We start from the raw sequence: 13248 nt of genomic DNA on the forward strand, positions 1-13248 counted from the left end.
GGGTTGGACCCTTGGATCATAGAATCGTAGAGTTGGGAGAGGCCATACAGACCATCTCGTCCAACCCCCTGCCCAGTGCAGGACCAGCCTCAAGCATTTCTGACAAATATCCGTCCAGCCTCTTCTTGAAAGCTGTCAGTGAAGGGGAGCTCGCCACCTCCCTAGGCAGCTGATTCCACCTCTGAACCACTCTGACCGTGAAAAAGTTTTTCCTAATATCCAGCCGATACCTTTCTGCATGTAATTTAAAACCGTTGCTTCGGGTCCCATCCTCTGCTGCCAAATGAAACAGCTCCTTGCCCTCCTCCAAAGGACAGCCTTTCAAATATTTAAAGAGATCTCTTCCAGCTCTATGTTTCCATGTTTCATCTCGCAGGTTTCTGCAATACCTTTCATTTGCGAAACATATTCTTGTAGCAGAATTAGCGGGAGTGGTCAGGTTGCAGAACGTTCCGCTTCCTTCTTGTGGGAGCGTGGCTGCAAAGGCGCCAAAGCCGAGAGTGATGAATACATGGAATTCACTTCCACAGGAAGCATGGACGGTTTCAAGAGGGAATTAGATAAAGATATGGAGCAGAGATCCATCAGTGGTCATTAGCCACAAGGTATAGATAGGAACTCTCAGTCTGGGGCAAGTGATGCTCTGTATTCTTGGTGCTGGGGGGGGCAACAGTGGGAGGGCTTCTAGTGTCCTGGCCCCACTGCTGGACCTCCTGATGGCACCTGGTATTTTTGGCCACTATGTGACACAGAGTATTGGACTGGAGGGGCCATTGGCATGACCCAACATTGGCTTCTTTTATGTTCTTATTATGTTTCTTCCCTTATCCCCAAGGAGGGCCCCGAGCCCTCCCTGCCTGCCCAGCTAGACTTGCACTGTTATATTTGCAGAGCAGAATCTGTTACTGTAAGACTTGTTCTCCGGAGGGACCTCAGCCACGAGTCCTAATAATAGCTCATTTGCCATTAATAAATCAAAGGAGAGGCAAGGGAGTCGGCCCGCTTCCCTGGGAAATACAGCCTGGCAGAGAACCTGAGCGGGGAGATACCAGCGGCTTCTTCAAAGCCGACTTCCGGTGCTCTTGGGGACCTGGTACAAGCAGAGCACCGTAGGAGGGAGATCAAAAAGGAACAACCCGGCTTGGGAGCGTTGCGGGATAGGAGCAAAAAGGAATCCTCCCTCTTTTTTGCAAAGCGGATGTTTCGGAAGAAACAGAAGGTGGCAAAGGGAAAACATCTGGTTCTGCTCCATTAGAGGAACATCAAGTCCTCTTTGCTTCCATTACCGGGGCTTCCGGTAGCGATTGCCCCGTGCCGGCAACTGCGCTCTTCTGGGCAGGGGGAAGCTGTTAACCAGCTGCAGTGGCTGCTTTACTGGAGGCGAGAGCAGCTTGGTTCCTAACAGAAAAGCTAAAGAGCAATCAGCCGCTATCTGCCTTGATTCCGCTCCGTATTGCTCAGGCCCGGCTTGTTTAACAGGGAAGACAGCAGACTGTGAGCCCCCGGGCAGCTTCCTTTAACTACAGCAGACGGGGCACCCACAGGACGGGTTTGCCGCTCCTTCCGTCATGCCAGATGGACTCTCAGCCTCACAGTAACAGCTGCCGATCGAACGGAGGGACTGGCAGGGAGAGGATTCGGGGTCCATCTCCTAGCTCTTGCATGACCTTGCGCAGTTCTTGCAGCCTCTCTGCCTCAGCTCCGGGCCCGCAAGGAGAAACCACACTTCTCTTCCCTTCCTGTCTAGCCGAAATGAAACATCTGCCCTGCAGAGAAACATGTTGGGCCTCTTGGGGGTCCAGAAATGTTTCGCAAAATGTACAATAGACAACACAGGATGACAGTGCATTGGGAGGGGGGGGATGAGCAAATTGTCACGTATCAGGCAGGCAGGAGTTGGTGCAGGGGCAGGGTTGCTCTGGAAACTCTATGGTAAAGCTATAGTTTCTGGCAATTCGTGCAACAGACTGATGACTCTTCTGGGTTTTTCTTGGAAGTGATAACATGCTGTACAGTTGTGGTTAGGAGCACAAACTCTAAACTGGGAGAACCGGGTTTGATTCCCCACTCCTCCACATTCAGCTGCTGGTGTGACCTTGGGTCAGTCACAAGTTCTCTCACAGCTGTTCTCTCAAGGACAGTTATGGGAAGAGCTCCCTCAGCCCCACCTACCTCACAGCAGGGCTATTTTTGAGCAGGAACGCACAGGAACGGAGTTCCGGCTGGCTCCTGAGTTGGCCACGCCCAGCAGGAACTCATTAGCATAACAGGCCACACCTAACAGCAGACACTCATGAGGATTGGCTACATTAGGGGTGTGTGGCCTAACATGCAAAGGAGTTCCTGCTACAAAAAAAGCCCAGGGTTTTGACCACAAAGTAAACAGAATAAGAAGCAAAAGGTGGGTGTGGTTGGATGACCACACTTCTGGTAACGTGTGGGGTGTGGCCTAATATGCTAATGGGTTTCTGCTGTTGGGTGTGACCTATTATGCTAATGAGTTCCTGCTGGGCTTTTTCTACCAAAAAAGCCCTGCCTCACAGGGTGTCTGTTGTGGGGAGGGGAAGGGAAAGGAGTTTGTAAGCTGCTCTGAGACTCCTTCCAGCAGTGGTGGGGTATAAATCCAATCTCCTCCGCCGCCGCCGCCACTGCTTCTTCTTCTTCTCCTCTACCTCCTCCTCTAATGGTTGGGGGGTTTTTTTTACATCATTTTTCTCCTGCTAGCTATAGGAGTGGTGGCAGGAAATGGGAGACAAGGGCAGGGGGCCATCCGCCCTTGGCAGGAGCCTGGGGTCAAAGCTGGCCACTGGCTGCCTGCTCACACCAGCTCTCATTAGGTCCTGCTCCCTTGAAACCATGCAGAACAGGGATCTTTTCCAATTTCAATGTATGGCTCTGCCATTACTGGGTCCTACTGCCCGCTCTGTTCACTTCCCGTTGCTACACCCACACCCTCTGAACCCACTAAGAGACTGTTCCTGGGATATCCCCCCACACACACCATGAAATTGTCCTGCTGTGCTGTCTCGGCTGGCTGCCACAGAGACCACACACTGGAAGCTTGTAAACACAGTCCAGAATCAAGGTCAGTCAGAGCCGAAAGTCAAAGAGCCAGGAGGTCAAGTCAAGGTTGCAAGGACAAGGAGCGGCTGCTGCACACACGCAGGAGCAGGTCTCAGTGAGCAAAGTTGCTGCCCTGTTGAAACAGGTGTGCTGAGTGATTTGGACGGGTCCTTCCTTCCCTGGGGTTGAGTCTGCAAAGGCTTACAGCTCTTCCCTCTGCCTCTGCAGGAGCTGGAGTCTGGCACGCCTTCTTCGCTCCTGCATAGTCAGCCTCTGGCATACCCTGCGTCTGGGGCACTCAGGAGAACTAGGCGGGGGGTCTGGCCTTTGGGGGGGGGGTCTGCAACTGGGGGTGCTGGGCCAGGCTCAGGAACGGCCTCTCCTTCTGGCTGCACCTCCTGTGCAGCTGCTGGGGACACTTCCTCCTCAGGTATAGTTGAGGGTTCTTCTTCTGGGCTGACTCCAGTGGAGGCTGGGCTGCTCCCTGCCTCTTCCTCATCTGAGGAGTAGTCAGCCTCAGCAGACCTCGTACCCACGACACCTGCAGAAAGACAGCCACACGGGCCTCTTCAACAGTGCCGCTTCATGTGTTTGCAATACAAGAGACAGTTTGCTGTAGTGGTTAGGAGCACGGGCTCTAATCTGGGAGAACTGGGTTTGATTCCCCACTTCTCCACATGCAGCTGCCGGTGTGACCTCGGGTCAGTCACAAGTTCTCTCAGAGCTGTTCTCTCAAGGGCAGTCCTCAAAAGAGCCCTCTCAGCCCCACCGACCTCACAGGGTGTCTGTTGTGGGGAGGGGAAGGGAAAGGAGATTGTAAGCCCCTTGGAGACTGCTTCGGGTAGTGAAGGGCCCTTCTTCTTCTTCAGTGTGTGTGAATCTTGCAATCAGAATCACCTGCCGCCTTCTCCCTCTGACAGCGGAGAGCCGGCCGGCTTGCCGAAGAGCGCGAGTGCTCAGTGACGGAACAAATGAAAAATAGCGAAGATCAATGGACTGAGTTAAAAGTAAATTAGGACGAATATAAGGAAGAGCTCCTAATGATGGGTGATCTAACGCTGAAGAATGTTCTCAATCTGAGCTGGGCAGGTAGGCGGCATGAAGCAGTGGCGGGTTTAGCTGGAGAAACAGGACACAAATCAGGAGTGGGCGAGGGGCAGACTAGGAATTCCTGGCAGCAGGTAGGGCGGGAGCCAGGTGCGGGAACTGATGGAGGGTGTTCCCGGGGTCAGCAGGATACCAAAATGGGAGTGACAAAATTGTCAGAGAGAGCTTAGAGCAGGGGTGTCAAACTCATTTCTTACGCGGGCCAGATCTGACATAAATGAGACCTTGTCGGGCCGGGCCACGTGTGTCATAAAATGTAAGGCCAGGTAGCGGAGAGATAAACTTTATATAAAGGACACAAACACAAAGGTGGTTTTTTAACTTAAAATAAAAGCATGCTTAAAACATTAGCACCCTTGCAATATTTTGTTTATTTAGCAGTGTCTGATAACGGACACCTCTTGCTCTGAATTATTGCATCAAAATGTCTGGGCTGTTGCAATAAATATATGTTGACATAAATGAGACCTTGTTGGGCCGGGCCACGTGTGCCATAAAATGTAATGCCAGGTAGCGGAGATATAAACTTTAGAAAGGACACAAACACAAAGGGGATTTTTTTTTTTTTACTTAAAATGAAAGCATGCTTAAAACATTCGCTGCAAACCTAGTTTTGATTTATTGACATTCACGACAGAAATCTCATGCTCAGAGTTCTGAGTCTAGGACCCAGGTTAAAACATGAAGTGGCCGAGTGATTAAGAGAGTCTGGCGAAGCAAGCTGTGGTGCAGCAGCAGAATTGGAAGCAGGAGATGGCCAGTTCCACTGCGGGCCTGATGGAAGCCCTCCGGGGGCCTGATCCGGCCCCCGGGCCACATGTTTGACACTCCTGGCTTGGAGCTTGAAGAAGATCCTCCATATTTCATCAAGGATAACCCACAGGGGCTTAGGAGGCCTGTCTAGCAAGACAGCTAGCAATGTTCTTAAAGCGGTACAGAACATCGCCGATAGCAGCTGGCTGGGAACTCAGCAGCTCCTGTTGAGCACTACTGAGTAAAATATATTGGCTGCAATCAAACAAACAGCTGAATAATCTGCCCTAGTTATTGGAGGCCCACCAATCAATTGCTACAGACACCACAAGAGGCTACGCATTGTGTCTCCGTCCACAGACTGCACAAAGACACACTGTAGTCACCGGAGAATGCCTGTGATGTATCGTTGCTGACAACGGAATGCTCCCTACAGCTCCCCCACCCCTCCTTTGAATACAGTTTTATTCCTCTGGGTTTCCCAAAAGGAATTAACAATGCAGAAGTCTATTATACTTACAACTTACAAGGGATTATGAACATAAAATATATAGCAAAGCAAAAGCATAAGATATGCACGGAACAGAACCGGATAGGAGTAAAAGTCTACCATTTCAGTTTTGACAGAGATATAAATTGTTAAGCCGTAATTTTTTTTTTCATGCATTGCAAATTTCGCTGGCTTAAAATAACAACAACAGGAGAGACTGGTGGGAAGGACCGCAGAATGAGACGCATCAAGTGATTTTGGTCAAAAAGAAAAATCCACACCCAAGGCCAACAACCCACGGAATTGGATAAGGAAAACAAAAACCAGTTCCCCTTGCAGTGGTCATCACAGGGCTGCCAATACGGGACTGGGAAATACCTGGAGGTGCTGGGGGTGGAGCCGCAGGAGGGTGGGGTTTGGGGTGGGGAGGGACCTCAGCAGGGTATAAGGCCATACAGTCTACCCTCCAAAGCAGCCATTTCCTCCAAGGGAACTGATTTTGGTTGTCTGGAGATCAACTGTAATAGCAGGAGATCTCCAGGTGCCACCTGGAAGCTGGCAACCCTATTCGTCAAATCTCTTTAAAGGCCAGAATTGCAGAATGGTCTCCTGTGACTTCACAAGTCCCTTTGTCTCCTTGGGGAGGCCATGATCAACACAGGTGAGATCAACAGGTGGAGCAGGGTTGTCAGCTCTGGTTGGGAAATACCTGGCGATCTTGGGGGTGGAGCTGTACATAATGCCCCAGAGTCCACTTTCCAAAGCAGCAATTTTTTCCCCAGGAGAAGGGATCTCCGCAGCCTGGAGATCAGTTGTTCTTCTGGAAGATCTCCAGCTTCCTCCTTGAGATTGCAAACAATGAAGAAAACAGCCGTGATGTATAATGAAAATATATATTTAGACTGCTGTGTTGCAGTGAGTAGGATTTCATCAACAAGTAGTCAAGATGTATGCATCCACACGAACGGGATTTGCATATACTCCCGTTTCACATGACTGCTTTATCTAAGTTTACATATCAACAATTGTAATCCATGAATTTGACACAAGTGAGCTTAATGAGCACGTAATGAGCTTAATGAGCACGTAAAGATTTTGTTCCATTGAAGAGGGAAGAATGTCTTGTGTCAAGTTCACGGATCACAATGGTTGACGTGTACACTAATGTTATTCATGCAGCACACTGAGATAAAGCGGTCATGTGAAACGGGAGTATACGCAAATTCTGTTAGTGTGGATGCGTACATCTTGACTACTTGTTGATGAAATACTACTCACTGCAACACAGCAGTCTAAGTATATATTTTCATTATACATCACGGCTGTTTTCTTCACTGTTTGCATCCTACCCATGATCTCTCTGTTGCTACATTCCTCCTTGAGATTGGCAACCCTAATCTCCACATACGCAATGCACCGTATCAGCTGTTTGGGATTAGTGGTTGTTGTTCAGTCACACAGTCGAGTCCAACTCTCTGCAACCCCATGGACCACATCATGCCAGGCCCTCCCGTCTTCCGCTGTCCTCTGAAGTTGGCTCAATTTCATGTTTGTTGCATCGATGACACTGTCTGACCATCTCATCCTTTGCAGCCCCCTTCTTCTTTGACCTTCAATCTTTCCCAGCATCAGGGTCTTCTCCAGTGAGTGCTCCCTTCTCCTCTGGTGGCCAATGTATTTGAGCTTCAGCTTCAGTATCTGTCCTTCCAGGGAACAGTCAGGGTTGATTTCTTTTAGGACTGACTGATTTGATCTCCTTGCAGTCCAAGGGACTCTCCAGAGACTTCTCCAGCACCATAATTCGAAAGCATCTATCCTTTGGTGCTCAGCCTTCCTTATGGTCCAACTCTTGCAGCCATGCATTACTACTGGGAATACCGTTGCTTTGACCATACGGATTAGAAACATGCTTATTTTCCTCGCAAATGAAAACAGGAAGCAGAATTCTGTGCCCACATCCTGCCCTCTTCCTGTGCCCTCTTGGCCTAGAATGTGGCTCAGAATAAAACTAGAGTTTTATTCCAAGTCAGAAAATTCCGGGAAAGGACGGGCTCTCCTCTTCACCGGCCTCACACAATCTGAAGGCGGCAAATGATGGCAATTCATTTGTGGATGCCTCCTATTGACTTGTTGACTTTCAGTCAGTCTAGAAGCTTGGCAGTGAGGGAGACGCCACGGAGCCCCGCTAAACGGTAGAGAGATGCCAGGCAGGAGTTAGGCAGATGAAATACGAGCGCCGGGCTCCGTTTCCTGGGAACGGAGACGGATCAGCACAAGGCGGTGCAGAGTTTATAAAATATTCAATCGGGCCGCCGCTTGGAAACAGATCAAATGGATTTTCTATTATGCGCAAAAACTCCCAAACAAAGGATGCCGTGAACTCCCAGAAGGGTCATGTGCAAGCTAATGGTGTTACTGGGAGTTCAGGCGCAGATTTTAGTTTTTTGACTGTCATGGAGCACAAGCCGAGGTCTAGCGCTGAACTGAGAAGGAAGCTTTTTGCAAACACGTCTATTAGAGCCGGAAAGCTCCTCTCCTTCGGCACCTGTCTGAGGAGTGCGTCAAGAGCAGGAGGGAAGGGAAGCCGATTTAGTGAACAGGCCATCCGCAATTCGATTGGCTGGATTCTCCCATGAGAGCGGTCCGGGAAACACTGCCCCTCAGATGGAGCCAGTCACATCTTCCCTCAGTGACATCACCCTGTGGAATCTGTGGTGTCATGATGTCATCCTGTTTCCTGTCTGATCCCTAATTGGCTGTGATGGCTCACGACAGAAGAAAGCAAATGAAGGGGGGGGGGGTGACACTGAAGCTGCAGACGCAGAGAGGAGAAAACACAGGCTGCCAACAGATAGGAAAAGGTGGAATTAAGGGGGTGGGGGTGGCGGTCAGTGAATATTTTGGTCACTGTGAAGAAGGAGGAGGAGGAGGATTGGGTTTATACCCCGCCCTTCACTACCCGAAGGAGTCTCAGAGCGGTTTACAATCTCCTTTCCCTTCCCCTCCTCACAACAGACACCCTGTGAGCAGTGTTCCCCCCAAGCTGAGTTAGTGTGAGCTAGCTCACAGGTTTTTAGCCTCCGGTTCACACATTTTTGGGTTTGCTCAGGAAAGATGGGCTCCAGAGCAAACTAATTTATGCAGTAGTCAAATCACCCGCTCACAACTTTAATGCCAGTAGCTCACAAAGTAGCATTTTTGCTCACAAGGCTCTGCAGCTTAGAGGGAACATTGCCTGTGAGGTAGGTGGGGCTGAGAGAGCTCGTTCGAGGACTGCCCTGGAGAGGACAGCTCTGAGAGAACTTGTCACTGACCCAAGGTCATGCCAGCAGCTGTCTGTGCAGGAGTGGGGAAATCAAACCCGGTTCTCCCAGATTAGAGTCCGCGCTCTTAACCACTACACCAAAGTGGCTCTCCCTGAAGATCTAAATCGATGAAGTCTTCTTAAGACCTGGTACTCTGCAAACTGATGCCTAGGGATGCCAACATCCAGGTGAGGCTTGGCGTTCTCCCACACTAGAGAGATCAGTTCTCCTGGAGAAAGTGGCACCTTCCGAGGATGGCCTGTATGGCATCACAGCCCTGCTAAACTCCCTTCTTCCTCAGGTTGCCACTCTCCGGGTGGTAACTGGAGATCTCCTGGGAGTACAGCTGATCGCCAGGCAACGGAGATCAATTCACCTGGAGAAAATGGCTGCTTTGGAAGGTGGACTCTATGGCATTATATCCCATTGAAGTTCCTTCCCAAACCCCACCCTCCTCAGGCTCCGCCCCCAAACCTCCAGGTATTTCCCAACCCGGAGCTGGCTACCCTTCTTCTTCCACAAACTCCCCCCCCCCTCCTAGGCGCCTCCCCCAACTCTCCAGGAATTTCCCAATCCGGAGTTGGCAGCCCTACCAACTGGATACCAGATCCAGTTCCTTAGGGCAGACAACGCAAGACATAGGGGAGCCGTGCAAAGAAACCCACAAGAGCCGCAAGTTACTCAGATCTGTGAGGAAACTTGACTCAGAAGCTTTTATAGGGGTCAGGAACGATCACCTGATCTGTCCTGGCCTATTGGAATAAAGAAGACTTCCCGTAGGTGTGATTGTCACCCCGCAATTCACTCCACTGGCCAGAGTCAGTCAGGTGATGCACAGGCGGAAAGCCAAAATAGACAAGCTGACTTTTATTCAAGTGTTAACATCAGGGAACTAATGTTCCCAAGTACTCTGGGGCCTGGTTTGCCTCAGGAGCCCCACACAGGGGGCAGAGGTAGAGTTGCCATCCTCCAGGTGGGGCCTGGGGATCTCCCGCTTTTACAACTCATCTCCAGCTGGCAGAGATCAGCTCCCCTGGAGAAAATGGCTGCTTGGAAGGGGGGACTCTGTGGCATTGTGCCATGCTGAGGCCCCTCCCCTCCCCAAGCCCCGCCCTCTCCTGGCTCCACCCCCAAAGTCTCTGGTATTTTCCAAACCGGACCTGGCAACCCTAGACAGAGGGAAAGGAAAACTTCCTCTTGAATTGTTCTCTGGAATGCTTGATCGCGTTATTTCCCCAGTTTACAAGTAACTGCAAGTTGGGACAGGGGACTCCTGTGTTCCCTCTAAGCTGAGTGAGTGTGAGCTAGCTCACAGTTTTTTAGCCTCCGGCTCACACATTTTTGTCTCAGCTCAGGAAGGAGGGCTCCAGAGCAAACAGATTTATGCAGTAGCCAAATCGCTTGCTCACAACTTTAATGCCAGTAGCTCACAAAGTAGAATTTTTGCTCACAAGACTCCACAGCTTAAAGGAAACATTGCTTATATTTCCTTCCTTCCTTCCTTCCTTCCTTCCTTCCTTCCTTCCTTCCTTCCTTCCTTCCTTCCTTCCTCCTCCTCACTGGGGACCCAAGGCAGCTTGCATGATTCTGCTCTCCTCCATTTTATCCTCACAACAACCCTGTGAGGTAGGTTAGGCTGAGAGAGTGTGACTTGCCCAAGGTCACCCAGTGAGCTTCCATGGCACGAGTGGGGATTTGAACCTGGGAGTCCCAGATGCTGGTCCGACCCTCTTAACCACTACACCACACTGCGTCTCGTGTCACGTGTATCATGCAGCTTGGCCCAAAGTCTCTGCCTGACTTCCTTCAAGTTCGAGACCTGCCTTGGGCTGGACTCCTGACCCCAGCTTCGAATATCACTGCCCCCAGTCCACTGGTTTTGTGCCAGCAGAAGGCTTCTAAACAGGAAGAACTCCCAGAGCCATGGCTCAGGGGGAGAACTGAGGATGCAGGAGGATTCCCCTTCTGTCCCTGGCATGCCCACATACAGGATTTCAGGCTGTGTTATGTATTGGGACTGGAACATTACAGGACTGATTCTACCAGAGACTGGCTGAGCTTGGAGCTCTAGAACAAAAGCACACCAGGACTCTGGAGGTGGCCAATGGGGAAGTAATGGTTCTAATAATGGCCCATCACTGGTAGTTGTTTGGGGAAGTGGGTGGAGTTGTATGCTATTTAAACAGGGCAGTTGCCCTGGCTTTTTCGCTTTTTGGTCTTGCTGAATCATGAATAAAGGAGAGCTGATCACTAAGTCTGGGGTCGGACCATCCACGGAACCCAGTATTTGACAGGCTGCAAGTAATGAGAGAGGCCCTTTCGCAGCACGAAACCTTGAAAAGCTACCGCTAATCAGAGTGAACGATACTGAGTTCAACGGACCAGTCATCTGTCTCAGAATAATGTTTTCATAACCATTCACACACACACACACACACCCTTGATCACAGACCTTTTAAGGGACACCCGAGCGCTCCATTCTGATAGAACGGTGTTACTGGCCACCTTCCACTCACCTCTTTCTCCCCGCAGATATTGCTGATGATGGAGCTCGACGCCGGGCTGGAAGAGGGTCCCAGGACAGCTACCACCCCTTTCGGAAGGATCTGGCACACTGGGGGTCCCCACGGAAGAGTCAGCCAGAAGGAAAAGAAAGAAGAGTTATTGGTAGTCTCCATAACAGGGTCGATACAGCCCTCTGGATCAGAACACAGGCCCACCTAGCCCAATATCCTCTTCCAGACAATGGACAGAGAGGAGCCTGCTGGAAACTCAGACGGTTGACTCCTGCTCTGTCTGTCTCTAAGGAGCTCAGGGCTGGCATACACAGCTCTTTTCGTTTTCACCGTATCCTCACCAGTAATCCTGTGAGGAAGGCCGGGCTGAACAAGACCAAGGCCACGTCCGTGAGCTTGGTGGCCAGGTGAGGAGGATTCGAACCGAGTTCTCCCCAGGACAAGAGCTCTATGCTGGCTTTTGCAGTCAGAAGCACACTCCTTTGGCATCTCTGTATTCCACCGAGCTCACTGGTAGTGGTAGTGGAGCGTGACATCAAGCGGTAGCCTACTTATGGCAACCCCACAGGAGAGCCAGTTTGGTGTAGTGGTTAAGTGTGCGGACTCTAATCTGGGAGAACCGGGTTTGATTCCCCACTCCTCCACTTGCACCTGCTGATGTGACCTTGGGTCAGTCACAAGCTCTGGCACAGCTGTCCTTGAAAAAGAGCCGTTTCTGTCAGAGTTCTCTCAGCCCCACCCACCTCACAGGGTGTCTGTTGTGGGGAGGGGAAGGGAAAGGAGTTTGTAAGCCACTCTGAGACTCCTTTGGGCAGTGAAGGGCGGGGTATAAATCCAATCTCTTCTTCTCTTCTTCTTCTTTTCAAGGCAAGAGGTAAACAGAGGGGGTTTGCCTTTACCTGCCCCTGTGTAGCAGCCCTGGGCTTCCTAGGTGGTCTCCCATCCAAGTACTAACCAGGGCCGACCCTGCTTAGCTTCCGAGATCTGATGAGATTGGTCTGGCCACGGTCATCCAGGTCAGGTTAGGTGTTCGGAGGTGGCTTGCCATTGCCTGCCTCTGGAGAGCAACCCGTGGTTGCCTTGGTGGGCTCCCCTCCAAAGGCTAACCAGGACCAACCCTGCTTAGCTTCCGAAACCTGACAAACTCAGGCTAGCCTGGGCTACCCAGGTCAGGGAGGAGGAGGAGGAGGAGGAGAAGAAGAAGAAGAGGAAGAAGAAGAGGAAGAAGAAGAGGAAGAAGAAGAGGAAGAAGAAGAGGAAGAAGAAGAGGAAGAAGAAGAGGAAGAAGAAGAGGAAGAAGAAGAGGAAGAAGAAGAGGAAGAAGAAGAGGAAGAAGAAGAGGAAGAAGAAGAGGAAGAAGAAGAGGAAGAAGAAGAGGAAGAAGAAGAGGAAGAAGAAGAGGAAGAAGAAGAGGAAGAAGAAGAGGAAGAAGAAGAGGAAGAAGAAGAGGAAGAAGAAGAGGAAGAAGAAGAGGAAGAAGAAGAGGAAGAAGAAGAGGAAGAAGAAGAGGAAGAAGAAGAGGAAGAAGAAGAGGAAGAAGAAGAGGAAGAAGAAGAGGAAGAAGAAGAGGAAGAAGAAGAGGAAGAAGAAGAGGAAGAAGAAGAGGAAGGCTGCAAGTGGAGGAGTGGGGGAATCAAAACCAGTTCTCCCAGATTAGAGTCCGCGCACTTAACCACTACGCCAAACTGGCTCACTGAGTTCACAACAACCACAGAACTTTATTTCTTTGAGGGGGGACATAACCCACCTGTGAGGATGCAATCCAGCCCCTCTCCATCTGCAGCCAGAAGCAGCACAGTGAGAGAACAGACTTGACTACTTGAGTCACTCAACTGTGTGAATGGAATCCATTTCCCCCACCTCACCCCACAAGAGGACTTTCTGGATTCATCCAGCAGTACTTTAGGTCTATTTGCACTGCGGTTAATGGATGATATTAACCGAGGAAATGACCCAGGTTAAAGCAACATACTGTAGAGGACATATTTGCATTCCTTTCCTCTCTCTGTTCATG

The 13248-nt window shown here is 50.5% G+C and overlaps 1 protein-coding gene across 1 annotated transcript in view; it reads right to left on the bottom strand.

The window, feature by feature from the left end:
* GRIK4 (glutamate receptor, ionotropic, kainate 4) overlaps nt 1-13248 on the bottom strand; it is a 311636-nt gene that overhangs the window by 269732 nt on the left and 28656 nt on the right. Inside the window, exon 3 of the mRNA XM_015413813.1 lies at nt 11235-11332. Within this exon, the coding sequence (XP_015269299.1) occupies nt 11235-11332 (98 nt within the window). The remainder of the gene's footprint in view (nt 1-11234; nt 11333-13248) is intronic.

This window comes from Gekko japonicus, unplaced genomic scaffold, assembly GCF_001447785.1.
Source record: "Gekko japonicus isolate JY-2015 unplaced genomic scaffold, Gekko_japonicus_V1.1 scaffold890, whole genome shotgun sequence".
NCBI lineage: Eukaryota > Metazoa > Chordata > Lepidosauria > Squamata > Gekkonidae > Gekko > Gekko japonicus.